At 49.7% G+C, this 15,452-nt stretch overlaps 1 protein-coding gene across 1 annotated transcript in view; it reads right to left on the reverse strand.

The window, feature by feature from the left end:
* The window catches only part of SPNS3 (SPNS lysolipid transporter 3, sphingosine-1-phosphate (putative)), a 40,929-nt gene that overhangs the window by 16,747 nt on the left and 8,730 nt on the right, over positions 1 to 15,452 (reverse strand). Inside the window, exon 6 of the mRNA XM_060082224.1 lies at positions 11,048 to 11,237. Coding sequence (XP_059938207.1) covers positions 11,048 to 11,237 — 190 coding nt within the window. The remainder of the gene's footprint in view (positions 1 to 11,047; positions 11,238 to 15,452) is intronic.

The following is a 15,452-nucleotide window of genomic DNA, read 5'->3' on the forward strand; positions in this document are numbered from 1 at the left end:
GGAGACTGGGGAGAGAAGAAGGGGGAGGTATAAGAAAGCTGATCAGGATTCATCAATAAGTCCAAAGTTTTAAAATTAATTTGAAGTTAACCAAGTCCTCTGATTTCACTTCAATTTCTTCAGGTAAATTCATATAAATGAATTAAACACTATATGATTCTATTTACATGAAATATCCAGAATAGGCAAATCTATAAAGGCAGAAAGCAGATTAGCAGTTACCTAGGGCTGGAATAGAGGATGGTTAGGGGAAAATGGTGAATGATTTATAATGAATATGAAGTTTCTTTTTTTTTTATAGGAAGCCCAAGAAATGCATTTATTCTATTGTCTCATAAAGTTTCTTTTTGAGGTGATGAAAATGTTCTAAAATTGATGTGGTGTTGATTGCAAACCTCTGTGAATATACTAAAAACCATTAAATTTTGTACTTTAAATTGTATGATACCTGAATTTCATCTCAATAAATCTGTTTTTAAAATTACCAGATAGGGCTTCCCTGGTGGCGCGGTGGTTGAGAGTCTGCCTGCCGATGCAGGGGATACGGGTTTGTGCCCCGGTCTGGGAGGATCCCACATGCCGTGGAGCGGCTGGGCCCGTGAGCCATGGCCGCTGAGCCTGCGCGTCCGGAGCCTGTGCTCCGCAACGGGAGAGGCCACAACAGTGAGAGGCCCGCATACCGCAAAAAAAAAAAAAAAAAAAAAAAAAAATTACCAGATAACCCCAGTTTAACAAAAGTATTTCTAAAAACATAAATCTGGGTTTATATACAGAGACACATACAGAAGGATGGTCACATCACAAAAGTAGAAGCAAACAGGCCAAGATGTTAAGAGTAGCTGATTCTAGGGGATGAGAAAATGGAAAATTGTTATCTTCTTCTTTGTGCTTTTCTGGTTTTGCTTTTATTTTTTTTTAATTTCCCCCAAATAAAAATAGAAAGGTCATTGATAGAGTGTGGTGGATTGAATTGGTGGTCTCATCGCTTGATTTCACTGTGATAGCATGATGCTTCCATATCCTTGATGTGTCGAGTCTCCCAGAGTGTGATCCTTGGTCCTCTTCTCTTTTCTATCCAAGCTCAGGCCTTTGCTGATCTCATTCAGTCTCAAGGCTTTACATAACCAGCCTAGACCTCTCTCCTGAACTCCAGACTCATATATTTCCAACTGCCTCTTAACATCTGCAGTTGAATGTCCTAAAAGGCATCTCAAATTCAACATGTCTAAAATTGAACTCCTAATCCCACCCTTTCCAAAAAAAAAAAAACAACCAACAACAACTCCGTACTTCCCTCCAGCCTTCTCCATCTCAGTAAATGGCAACTCCGTGTTTCCAGTTGCTCAGGCCCAAAACCCTGGAGATGCCCTTGACTCATCCATTTCTCTCACACTCCACACCCAACCCGTCAGGAAATCCTGTTGATTCTACTTCCAAAACGTACCCAGAATCTGACCACTTCTTCACACTTCCTCCATAAGTAGCCCAATCCAAGCCACAGGCATCTCTTGCCTATAATATTGGAAAGGCTCCTAATGGGTTCCCCTGTCTCTTGCCTTTGTCCTTTTTCATTCTACTATCAACACAGCAGCCAGAGAGACCTTGGTAAACTATGTGGTAGGTAGTTACAAAACAGCCCCCAATTAATCATGCTTCTTGGTATTCACACCCTTGTACAGTCCCTTCCCATGGTGAAACCGGGTCAGTTTCACACCTTGCTTCAACCAATAAAATAAGGCAGAAGTGATGCTGTGCTGTTCCTGGCCTAGGCCTTAAGAGACTTTGCAGCTTCCACTTTGCTTTCTTGGAATGCGGCCCTGAGACCACCATGTAAGTAACCGGTTTCACCCAGTGGAAGACAAGAGGCCACATGGAGGAGAATGGAGGAGCCCCAGCTGACGGCCAGACACGAGTGAGGCCAGCTTGGATGTCCCACCCCACCCAGTCTTCCAGGTGAAGGCGGCCACAGGAGTGAGTACAGGTGAAACCAGGCAAGAAACCATCCAGCCAACTCACAGAATCATAAGAAATAATAAATCGTTGTCTTAAGCCACTACGTTTTAGGGTGATGTGTTACTCGGCAATAGGTGACTGATACAAACCATCAGTCAGAGCATCACTTCTGTGCTAGAAATTCTCTAGTGGTTTCCCATTTCACTTAAATTGGAAGCCAAGTTCATTCTATGTGCAGGGATCCACACAATCAGTGCCCCACCCACCCCACCCCACCCCCCGGCATTCCCTCTGACCTCATCTCCTTTGCTCTACCCTGGCTCACCCCATTCTAACCACGTTTCCTAGAAGACACCAGCATGATTTCTCCCTCAGGACCTTTGCACTTGCTCTTCCCTCTGCATGGAGAGCTCTCCCCTACTCCACCCCTGTATCCACATGGCTCCTTCTCTCACTTGCTTCAGGTTGCTGCTGAAGCATCACCGTCCCCGTGAGGCCTCCCTGACCATCTTGCACAGCCCAGTCCCTCTTCTTGTCCACTTTCCATGCTCTGTTCTTTTCCACAGAGCTCATTCCCATCTAATATACCATTTACTTTACTGCATACATATTCTTGCCTGTTTTGTTCAATGCTGCATCATCCTCAAAGCCTAGAACAGTGCCTGGCACACAGGAGGTGCTTGGGAAATATTTGATAAGTGAGTGAACATTTCTGCTCATCCTGGCTGGGACCTGCCTCGCAGCCACCTCACCATGGCCTCAGCTCTGTTCCTTGAGACCTCTGCTCCCTCGGCCCGTGAAGCCCGGCAGGGCTTGAGGGTGAAGACCCCCACTCCCAGGTTTCTCACCTGTGAAACAGGAAGAGCGGCACAGAACCAGAGACACCCTGGGCAGGGATGGGGTTACACCTGTGGGGTTTCATGGCCACATGCCCAGACACTCCTCCCCATAATGTTAGATGCCACTGACCCAGGGCTCAGTGAAGGAGGAACCCTTGGGGCATGTAGCAGACTGTGTTTTCCCAAAACAATCACTGTAATATTTCCACATGCTCTTTCAGATCACTGCTAGTCTCCACCAAAAAGAGTGAATCCGTTCTCTCTCCCCTCGAATCTGAGCAAGAAGTTGTGGCTCAAGTGAAGAACAGAATGCAGTGAAAGTGATGCTGTGTAACTTTCAAGGGCAGGCCATCAAAGGCAACACAGCTTCACCTGGCTCTCTCAAGACTCTAGTCCTTGGAAGCCGGCCACCAGGTTGTAAGGAAGCTCAGGCCACATGGGGAGGTCACAGGCAGCTGCTCTAGCCAGTAGCTCCAGCTAAGGTCTCAGCCAACAGCCAGCATCAACCATCAGGCGGCCCTCAGCCTTTGACGATCCAGTTCCCCCACCCCCATTCTGCACAGTTAACCCCAAGTGGAAAAGAGATATGTCAGCCCCACCCCCCCCACCTTGCCCAAACTGCAAATTCATGAGCAAAATAAGTGTTTTTCTTATTTTAAACCACTAAGTTTCATTATGTATCTATACTAACTAGAACAGGTCCAAAAGTTCATTTAGCTCCTCAATGAAACCAAGGGGAAGGTACGAGCATGCCCATTTTACAGCTGAGAAAACTGACTCTCAGCAAAGTCAAGATCTTGCCCTAGCTCACACAGCTAGTAAGTGAAGAAGCAGGAACGATGTCCAGGTCTTTCAGATGCCTCAATGCATGCTCATTGTCATCCCCCAACTCCTGCTACTTCCTCTGGACCACAAAGCCCACCCAAGGGGGGATTGCCAATGTTCAGCCACATCCTCCAGCTACCAGACAAGTGATGATGGAGCTCCTACCTTGGGCTCAGTCTCTCCTCTGAGTACAAACCCTTTCTCCTCTGAAGGGCAGCGGCTCTGGGAAGAAGGCCAAGAAAGACGGTGTGAGCCAAGACCTGCTGTGTGTGTCTGGAGCCCAATTAACAGCCAAGAAGTCAAGTTCCCCTGCCAAGGGGACTGGAAGGAGGGAAGAGATGGAACCCTCTGCTCCTGCAGGTGGGCCCCAGGGAACGGGCTCCCCCACGGAAGGCCCCAGACCAGATTTTATATGCTCAGGAAACCTTACTGCCATGAAACATACAGCACGACTTGGCCCTACTTCAGGAAATCTGAGGACAGGCATGCCCACGATGCCTCCAAAAACCCTTCCTTCCCACGCGATGCAGCTAGAGCCCAGAAGCAGTTGGATGAAAGCTATAGGCAGCTGCAGACACACATGTACACACACATCCCACACAATTATCTGCTTGCCCTGGTACATGTGCATGTGCACACTCATGCACAGACATGTATGCAAAACAGCATACATGGACACACTCATACATACTACGCATATACAGAATGAATTACATGTGTAGGCAACATACATAGAGCATGGCTGTACAGACACAGAGGTGTATTCACACAAAAGCACACGTATCTGCACTCATATTCACAGACCTGCATATATTCACACTTAGATGCATGCACACACTAGCAGTACACATACCCACATTCCTGTGGGCCTTCCCAGGAGCCCTACCAATTTCCCCTGGAGCCTATCAATCTCCCCAGAACTGGCAGAGAAAGTACAGGAAGAACTTTGGTTCCTACAATCTGAGAAGGTGAGCGATGGATGGACGGATGAAAGGAGGGACGGATGGATGGATGGATGGATGGGTGGATGGAAGAGATTCAAGTGATTCATTTTTTTTAATTAGTTTCTGCTTTATAACAAATCAAGTGATTCTTCCTATTTTGAAGCTAATATGAACAGAAGCGAATTCCTCAGCCCCCTTTGGACACCCTTTCTGATATTGACCCCCATAGGTCTCCCACACCTAATGACAATCCTTCATGGTAGACTGCAGCCAGTTCCCACTCACTGAAGTTTTAGGGATGATGTCATGACCCATGGACTCCAGACTCCTGCATCCAACTCTACTAACACCTGTACTTGGACGTCAACCTCCCACCACAAACTCAGAATGTACAAAACCAAGCTTGCTCATCTTCCCCCAAATGCCGCTGTTCCCGCCTACTTTCCTATCTCAGTTAATGGCCTCTCCCTCCTTCCAGCTACAGAGGCTAATATCCTAGAACTCACCTTTGACTCTTCTCTCTCTCACACCCCACACTGAATCCATCAGGAACTTCTGATAGATCTACCTTCAAAATATATCTATAATCCAACCATTTCTTACCACCTCTGCTGCTTCTGCTCCTGCACCCCACACCCTCATGGGAAGTCTATTTTCAACAGAGAAATCAGAGTGATTCCACTAAACATAAGTCAGTAATAGAAAAACAATAGAGAAAATCAATACAACCAAAGTTGGCTGCAAAACTGACCAACTTTTAGTTACACTGACCAAGAAAAAAAAAGAGAGAAGACTCAAATTACTAAAATCAAGAATGGGGCTTCCCTGGTGGCACAGTGGTTGGGAGTCTGCCTGCTAATGCAGGGGACACGGGTTCGAGCCCTGGTCTGGGAGGATCCCACATGCCGCAGAGCAACTGGGCCCGTGAGCCACAACTACTGAGCCTGCGCGTCTGGAGCCTGTGCTCCGCAACAAGAGAGGCCGCGATGGTGAGAGGCCCGCGCACCGCGATGAGGAGTGGCCCCCGCTTGCCACAACTAGAGAAAGCCCTCGCACAGAAACGAAGACCCAACACAGCAAAAATAAATAAATTAATTAATAAACTCCTACCCCCAACATCTTCTTAAAAAAAAAAAAAAAGAAAGAATGAACAGGGCTTCCCTGGTGGCGCAGTGGTTGAGAGTCTGCCTGCTGATGCAGGGGACACGGGTTCGTGCCCCAGTCCGGGAAGACCCCACATGGAGCGGCTGGGCCCGTGAGCCATGGCCGCTGAGCCTGCGCGTCCGGAGCCTGTGCTCCGCAACGGGAGAGGCCACAACAGTGAGAGGCCCGCGTACCGCAAAAAAAAAAAAAAAAAAAAAAAAAAAAGAATGAACATTATTACCGACCTTACAGAAATTAAAAAGATTATAAGGGAATACTGTGAATGAAATTCCTAGAAAGATGCAAACCACCAAGACTGGCTTAAAAAGAAATAAAAAGCCTTAATTGACCAATAATAAGTAAATATTGAGTCAGTAATCAGAAAACTTCCCACAAACAAAAGCTCAGAACCAGATGGCTTCAATAGGGAATTCTAGCAAATGGCTAAAAATGAATTAACACAAATCCTTCACAAATTCTTCCAAAAAAATACAAAAGGAAGAAACACTCGTCAAGTCATTCTATGAGACCAAACAAAGACATCACAAGAAAACTACAGACCAATATTTCTTATGAATATAGATGCAAAGATCCTCAGTAAAATACTAACGAGCCAAATTCAGCAACATATAAATATAATTTTACACCATGACCAAGGGAGGGTTTATCCCAGGAATGCAAGTTTGGTTAAACATACAAATATCAATCAATGTAATATACCATACTAATAAAATAAAGGACAAACTACATGACCATCTCAACAGATGCAAAAAACATAAGCCAGACCACCCACGCCTCAGCACAAAACCTCAACTCAGCTCTCAGCCAGCTCCACCCAATGCCCACGTGGCCCTACATCATCTTGTCCCACCACCTCCCGGTCCTCATTTCCCTTTCTCCTTTCATTCCACACTAACCACAGTGCCCTTCTTGCTGTTCCCTAAACCCAGCAGATACGCTCCTGCCTCAGGGCATTTACAGTTGCTGTTCCCTCTGCTTGCAACACTGTTCCCCTAAATACCCCATAACTCACAATACTGTGAATTTTACTTATATATCTTACCTGTTGTCTATCTCCCCCAACTAGAATGGGAGCTCCCTAAAAACAGAGATAATTTAGTCTGTTTTATCTACTGCTATATCTGTGGCATCTAAACTAGCATGCCACCTTTATAGGCACTCAATAAATACCTGTTGAATAAATGAATGAATGAAAATAGCTGGTCACTCAACCATTCACACAGCAAGCAGTTGATCACCCCCACCCCACTCCAAGTGCCTGACACTGTGCTTCGGGCTGGAGTGCTGAGAAAGATAGGAAGCAACCTGGGCCCGGCTGGGAAGGGGTGGTCAGAGCATAAGTAACCAGGACCCAAGGAAGACAGTGCTGAGGAGCAGCAAGGATGGGGACAGAGGGTTGGATCTAGCAATCAGGGAAGGCTCCATGGAGAGATGGTGCTCTAGCCTCCCTCGAAGGCCCAGAATGATTCAGGCGTATGGAGAAGGGAAGGGAGTAGGGGGAACAGAGGGAGAGCCCAGATGTGGAGAGCACAGGGCATATCCTGGGAATCAGGAGGGGACCTGCATGGCAGAACCACATCGAATAAGGCTACTAAGGATGTCAGGGCCGTTCATGAGGGGCCCTGAATGCCAGGATGAGGAGTTAGACTTAATTCCAGAGGCACCAAGGAGCCATGCAAGGCTTTCGAGCAGGGAAGTTTCTGTGGTGTCCCTCTAGCAGTGTGGGGAGAACAGATCGTGGTGGGGGAGCAGAAAGACATGGAGACCAGGACGGGGGCTCTTGGGACAGTCCTAGAGAAAGACGGCAAGCCGTGCACCATGACAGGACAGAGCGGACCAAGAGAAGAGGGGCAGTTTGGAGGTGTTAAAGATTTATGACTGGTGTTAGTGGGCAGGGGTGTGGGGGTGGGGGGATGGGGGAGCTAGAGCCTGAATCTCAGAACCTTAGAAGCACAGACAGAGCCATGGAGGAGGGGGGTCTGGTCAGGGGGTCCAGAAGGAACCACACCACTTCTGGAAGGCTGGAGGTCTGGTCATTGGGGATCCTGCCAGGCCCAAACACGAGCCACAGGGAGGAGCAGCTTCCCAGCACTGGACGATGGACACATCCCAGCCCTGCCAGCCTTCCTGCCCTGCAGTCCCTCGTGTCCCAGGGCCAGCCTAGAGAAGAGATTCTCCAGCTGGCTTTGTCAGCCAAGATGCAATGTCATTTCTAGATGAGCCTCCAGCTCTGGAGATGTGCCAGGCTATGGGGCGGGGGACAGCTGTGTCCCCAAAACACAGTCAAGGAGCTGATTCCCAGAGCCAAGCAAGACAGTGGCAGAAGCAGAACTGGCAGGTGGTCTGCGGGCCCAGCCAATGCAGAGACAGGCCTTAAATGGGGCCTCCACCTGCCCAGGCCTCAGCCTCCCTGCAAGGTCAGGCCCATTCAGTCCCCACCAGCTGGAGATGACGGTCCCAGTCACTCCCTCAGCCAATAAGCATTAAGGTATTTATTAGTGCCTGGTGTACGCCAGCCTCTGTTTCTTTCCCATGGGGGTGACAAGGGTCAGTGCGGCATGAAGGACAGAGACTTTGGAGTCTGCAGAGCTGCGTTAGAGGTTTATCTGTCCTACTCTTTGTGTTGCTGTCTCTGGGCCTCAGTTTTCCCATCTGTCAAGTGGGGATGAGAAAAACCCTTTCCGAGGAGGGCACTGTAAGGACTAAATAAGAGCACGTGCAGAAGGGAATGTTAACAGGACTTGTCTATTCCCCAGGAACTTCAGCGGAAACCCAACCAAGGCTGAGGACACTGGTGAGAAGCACCCACACCTTAAAAGAGGAACAAGACACACCTCAGGACTCAGAGAGAGAAAGGGAGCCGTCCCATGTGGCCCCCCAGCTTATACAGAAGAAGGCTGGAGACCCAGGCTGGGGAGGATTTATTTGAAGAGTGAGAAAGCTGAGTGAGGGGCTTCGGGTGGCCCACCCACAGAGAGGGCAGTGCCTGTCAGGAAGGACACTGGGCTTTCTCCCTGGCTGGATGCCAAAAAAATGCAGACTTTCCTACACCAGGGCCACCTGGGGTGCATCTACAAAGAGCATCCTCAGGACACCCCAATACATGTCACCTGGGAACAGGAGGATGTACAAGGGCAGCAGTAGGGGCAGCTACATCCTGAGCTCATCCAGGGGTCAAACAGAAACCAAGGAGAGGAGACAGGCTTGAGGGTCACAAGAGGGGAGCCCCATGGGGTGCCTGCCTGGGGCGACAGGGCCCAGGAGGAAGAGCTGGAAGGGCAACCCTGGAAAGGAGAGGAGGGAAACTGAGAGAGTACACAGGTGACGATGTCTCCTGCACCAGGGAATTGGACAATGCAAATGCTCGGGCCCGAGGCCCCCAGAACCCACAAAAGTGCCCCCAAGAGAGGAGTCAGCCAACATCTGGGCATCTACCACAAGGAGGGCACTGACAGTCAGCAAAACAACGCCAGACACCGATAACACCTGGCCCATTTCCGGTCATCTTTGCTGGCCTGCCCAACCCTGGAAGGGTCAGGATCCCAGGGGAGTGGTGGTCTTGGGGACAAAGGACAGAGATGGAGCAAGGAGAATCCAACCGAGTAGAGTTCCCCCTCTTCCCAGTGCAATTTTCTGGACCTGGATAGAAGCTTTATTTGGAAGTAGATCAAAACTTTTGACTTAAATGGGACTGGGCTTCATAAGTGTAACTAGAAAAGCTATGGTGGGGGCTTCCCTGGTGGCGTGGTGGTTAAGAATCCGCCTTCCAATGCAGGGGACACGGGTTCAATCCCTGTTCCAGAAAGATCCCACATGCCACGGAGCAACTAAGCCTGTGCACCACAACTACTGAGCCTGTACTCTAGGGCCCACGAGCCACAACTGCTGAGCCTGCGTGCCACAACTACTGAAGCCCACAAGCCTAGGGCCCATGCTTAGCAACAAGAGAAGCCACCGCAATGAGAAACCCACCCACTGCAACGAAGAGTAGCCCCTGCTTGCTGCAACTAGAGAAAGCCTGCACACTGCAACTAGAGAAAGCCTGCGTGCAGCAACCAAGACCCAATGCAGCCAAAGATAAATAAATGAAATTAAACTTAAAACATTTAAAAAGAAAGAAAAGCTATGGGGTCTGGTCATGTGGGAGAGACCCACTCAAACTGGTCAGGGAACAATAAAGCTGTTATTGATTTGCTTTCTGAGTCCAGCCTGCTCTGTGAACCCCACCCACACATGCAGGGGCTTCCATGTCCACAGTGGTGGGTCCCCAGGGCCTTAGGACCAGGGAGTGGGAGTGGAGGGGTAGGAATCTTGAACCAGTCTAGCTGGGGCTAGTCTGGTGCCATCTTCCCAGTATCAGTGGCTCCTTCCCATCAGGTGGGACAATCAGGGCCAGGGCTCTGGGGAGCCAGGGACACAGCAGCACACATATTAGTGTGTATGTATGTATATGGATACACCATATGCTTGATGTATGTATATGTATGTATATGTATGTATATGTATGTATATGGATACACCATACGCCTGATGTATGTATATGTACGTATATGGATACACCATACGCCTGATGTATGTATATGTATGTATATGGACACACCATACGCCTGATGTATGTATATGGATGTATATGGATGTATATGGATACACCATATGCCTGATGAGACCCAAACATGCACAGAGCCCCAGTGAATTCTGATGTGAGCATAGAGTAGTCTGGGAAGGCTTTGGAGAAGGTGGCCTTTGAGTTGGGTCTTACAGCAGAACGACTTTAGGATGCACAGAAGAGGGGAATGGTGCCCCTGGCAGAGGGAATGGACACAAGCAAAGGCTGGGAGATGTGAGCACCTGTCACTGGTATAACCGGAGTGTGAGGCACATGAAGGGATGTGATAGGATATGGATCTGGAAAATATGATATCCTTAATACTGTCACCTTTAAAGCAGTGTCTGCACTGGCTATGGCCAATCTGAACCTCACTTTCCTCATCTGTAACCTGGGGAGAATTACCCTATTTCTTCTTGGACTCAAAACATGTCCTGGGAATAAAGGGGTCTCATTATCTCCAATCAAAGCATTAACCAGGAGCTCAGAGGACACACTTTAGAAAGGCTTAGGCTCAAATCCCAGTTCTGCCCCTAGCTGTGTTACTCTTGGTAAGCCTCAGTTTACTCATCTGTTAAATGGGGATAACAACGCTCCACCCAGAAGGAGGGATAAATGTAATGTACATGAAGACCTGGCACAGTGTAAGCCTATGTGAAACAGCAGTTCCCTACCCACCCCATTCCACTCCCAGCTCCAAAGGGGCCCTCACTTACATAGGAGACCAGGAAGGTGGTCGGGGCCAGGATGAGAGCCAGGTAGAGGCAGGGGGCTGCAGCTAGCAAGCTGGCGGCACAGATGAGGGGCTCAGCCCTCCGGTTGACTTTCTTGTATCTCCTTGAAACCTCTGCTCCCAGGATGACCCCAACAAGGCCAGTCACGACAGTCAGTACCCCAAAAATCAGGCTGATGGAAAAGAGGAGAGAGGGATTGGTCAGCCAGTGGCGTCAGGATAGGGGTCCAGCCACCTACCCCCCAGTGCGTGATCTGGTACCTACAGAGAGTATGGCTGTGGGCCCCTTCCCCTCCCTCCTAACCAATGCTCGTGGGTCCTTAGGACCCTGCTCTGGGATCCACGTACTCCCCTACCCTTCCCATCCTCTTTCCTGCCTCATCCTGGGGATGCCACTGGCCATGTGGGTGATCTTCCTAGCACCCCAGCACCCCAGCTCCCAGCCTGCCTCATTGCCAGCAATCTCCTCCACTGTTTCACCACCTAACACTGCCCCACTCAGAAATCTTAATTCTACAGTCCCACTCTGGCCCCAACCTTCTCGCCTTCCAGGCCCCAATACTAATGGAATGCAGGTAAGTAAGCATTTATTTATCGAGCTCCTATGATATACCAGCATTGTACACACCCTCCCTCTCTCTCTCTCTCTTTTTTTTTTGGCCGTGTAGCATGCACAATCTTGGTTCCCCAACCAGGGATCAAATCCATGCCCCTGCAGTGGAAGCGCGGAGTCTTAACCACTGGGCCGCCAGTGAAGTCCCACACACCCTCCCTCCTTGAGTCCATCCCTCCACTCTCTGTTTCTGAACACCTCTCAAGTAGCCCCCTCTTAACTTTACTACCTTTGCCACCTACTCCTAGACCCATTTCAACTCTACTTGGTCCCTCTTGTACCTCCCTCCTGTAGAAACCTGTCCTTCTAGGACAAGCTCCATACAGGTCCCCCAGAGGATGCTTTCTAGAACACAGATCTGACTATGCCCCTGCCCACCCCCTGCCTAAAATTCTCCACCAGCTCTTAAACACCCACCAGATTTGGTTCCAGCTCATTGTGGTATACGTGGCCCTTCATGACCTGACGCTGGGTGACCTCAACCACAGACCCCCCATTCCATCCTCCTCAGTCCCCAGACTAGTTGCTGTCCCCATTTCATACTTTTCACTTCTTTTTTTTTTTTCTTTTTTGGTACACGGGCCTCTCACTGTTGTGGCCTCTCCCGTTGCGGAGCACAGGCTCCGACGTGCAGGCTCAGCAGCCATGGCTCATGGGCCCAGCCGCTCCGCGGCATGTGGGATCTTCCCGGACCGGGGCACGAACCCGTGTCCCCTGCATCGGCAGGCGGACTCTCAACCACTGCGCCACCAGGGAAGCCCCAAGCCTCCTTTTTAAATATTTATTCATTTTATTTTTGGCTGCATCGGGTCTTAGTTGCGTCACGTGGGCTCTCTAGTTGTGGCTCAGTAGTTGTGGCATGCGGGCTTAGTTGCCCACGGCATGTGGGATCTTAGTTCCCCAACCAGGGATCAAACCCACATCCCCTGCATTGGAAGACGGATTCTTAACCACTGGACCACCAGGGAAGTCCCCCAAGCCTCCTTTTAAAGAAGCCCAAAGGGATGCTGAGACTGACTAGCGTGAACTCTTGAAAAAACGAAGGTAACTAGGACCTTTCCAGCCCCTAAGTGGCTCCCTGTTGTCCTCGGGGCAGGCTCCCAGCCAGCACTGCAGGACTGGCCCCTGCTGACCTGTGTAACCTCCCCTCTTTTCTCCTTCCCTCACTCTGTACAAATGACTGGGAATTCTCTAAACTCACCCTACATTTTCTGGTTTCCCTGCCTTGGCCCACACTCTTCCCTCGGCCTGGAGCACCACTGCCCCCACCCACCATTCTCCACCTGGCCAGGATCCCCTCCCAGATCCAAACCTTCCCAAAAGTGCCAGGTGCCTGATATTACCTCCAAGGCTCCCACCAAGAGGTAAGAACATGACAGATGCAACACTATGGTTACTGACAAATTGAGTGTCACAAAAAACTACCTCTCCTCTAAAACAACTTCTGTGAAATGTCCGTCCCACAGGCTGAGGACTAATGGGTTAATTTCCCTGCCCCATCCCCTTGGTTTATAGGAGATTGTGTAAAGCCCAGAGAGGGCAGAGACCTGTCCGAGGCCACACAGCCCCACATTGGCAGAGCCAGGATCTCCTGGCCCTCTGCTTCCAAACAAAGCATGTGTGTCCTTAGGCAGCTTAAAGGTGCTCACCGAACCTTCCTAGCCTTCCAAGCTGTACCAGGCTCCAGCTCAGCCCAGTCAAGTGACCCCAAATCCCGGATGAATGCTATCTACCTCTGAGTCCCGGTCTAAGCCAGCCTTGGCAGGGTCTCGAGACCTTTCTAAGACTTAGGATTATTCAAACAAGCGGTGTAGATGGGGGACCCCCAGTGCCCCTGAGCAGAGGTGTGGCCAGAGGACACACCTACCACGAAATGTCCCCACCCCCACAAAGCCTTCCCAGAATCAGACTCTGAGCCAAGAGGGTCCTTAAAGCCTGCAAGTTCTATGCTGATCCTCTGTACAATGGCCCTGGCAAGCAGCTATCCAACTCCTTCTTACATGCCCCCAGGGGTGGGAAGCTCATTACCCTAATGCTGCCCCTTCCGTCTGGGCCTGCTCTGTATGTTGGAAGTTCTCCCTCTGGCTGAGTAGAATCCTATGTCCTGCAGCTTCCTGCTCCCCCCCAACCCTCACCCGCGGGCTTATCCTAACTATGGAGGGTGTATTAACAGCTAGGGTCTGTGCAGAACCCGAACACCAGGACCCTGTGGTAGGTTGAATAATGCCCCCCAACCCAAGACATCTATGACCTAATCTCTGGAACCTGTGACAATATATTCCCTTATATGGCAAAATAGACTTTGTAGGTGTAATTACATTAATGTTCTTGAGGTAGGGAGATTATCCTCCAATTTTTTGGTGGGCCCTAAATGCAATTACAAATGTCCTTATAAGAGGGAAGCAGGGCTTCCCTGGTGGCACAGTGATTGAGAGTCCACCTGCCAATGCAGGGGACACGGGTTCGTGCCCCGGTCCGGGAAGATCCCACATGCTGCAGAGCGGCTGGGCCCGTGAGCCATGGCCGCTGAGCCTGCGCATCCGGAGCCTGTGCTCCACAATGGGAGAGGCCACAGCAGTGAGAGGCCCACGTACCGCAAAAAAAAAAAAAAAAAAAAGAGGGAAGCAGAGGGAGATTTGAGACACAGAGGACACGGAAATGTGACCGTGGATGCTGAGCTTGGAGTGATGCGGCCACAACCAAGGACTGCCAGCAGCCACCAGAAGCTAGCTGGAAGAGGCAAGGAAGGATTCTCCCCGAGAGCCACCAGCGAGAGTGTGGCCCTGTTGAACTTGGTTTTGGCCCAGTGAAACCATTATGGACTTCTGGCCTCCAGAACTATGGGAAAATTTTCTGTTGTTTGAAGCTACCAAGTGTGTGGCTATTCGTTCCATCAGCCCTAGGACCCTAACAGTTTCTCACCCAGGTTCTGGGAATAAGCTGAGTTAGAGGAAGACGCTGAAGCAGAGAATGGGGAAATCACTGACCCAGGAATACACAGCCAGTTAATGCCTGAAGTGGGATGGAGTCCTGGCTTTTCCCCACTTTTTCAAGCTGCAGTGGGACTTTTAGGACTCAGTCTTTGCCTCTGGGGAGATCCAAGAATCTAGCTGTAGAGCCAGGATAAACATCACAACATCCTGGGACTTCCCTGGCGGTCCAGTGGTTAGGAGTTCACGCTTCCACTGCAGGAGGCATGGGTTCAATCCCTGGTCAGGGAACCAAGATCCTGCATGCTGCTTGGTGTGGCAAAAAAAAAAAAAAAAAAAAAAATCACAATATCCTTTGATGCATTCATTCATTCATTCACTTACTGGATGCTCCCTGAGCACCCACTGTATGCCTGCTGGTGGGGAGATGTTCAAGTCAATTAACAGTACCAAGCAGTCTCCAGAGGCAACAGTACATGGAGCTTAAGAGCAGAAGCTTTGGAGTCAGATGGGTTTGAATCCGGGCTCTGCTACTCGAGTTGTGTGACCTTGGACAATTTGTTTAACCTCTCTGATCTTCCACCTCCTCATTTGTAATACACGAATACTAGGGTTTATTATTATAAAACCTCAGAGGGTTTTTCATGTAAAGGGCTTAGCATAGGGCCTGAACTAAAGTTACAGCTTATAAGAAGTAATGATGAGAAAAGGGAAGGTAGCTATGGGCAAAGGGCACAGCTTGGGCAAAGGCACAGACAAGTGACGGAGCAGGGGACATTCTGGAAATTACACGAAGCTTTCTCTGGACATCAGGGAGGGAGGTAGAGGCAAGAGAGGAGGCTGGG

This window comes from Mesoplodon densirostris, chromosome 18, assembly GCF_025265405.1.
Source record: "Mesoplodon densirostris isolate mMesDen1 chromosome 18, mMesDen1 primary haplotype, whole genome shotgun sequence".
Lineage (NCBI taxonomy): Eukaryota > Metazoa > Chordata > Mammalia > Artiodactyla > Ziphiidae > Mesoplodon > Mesoplodon densirostris.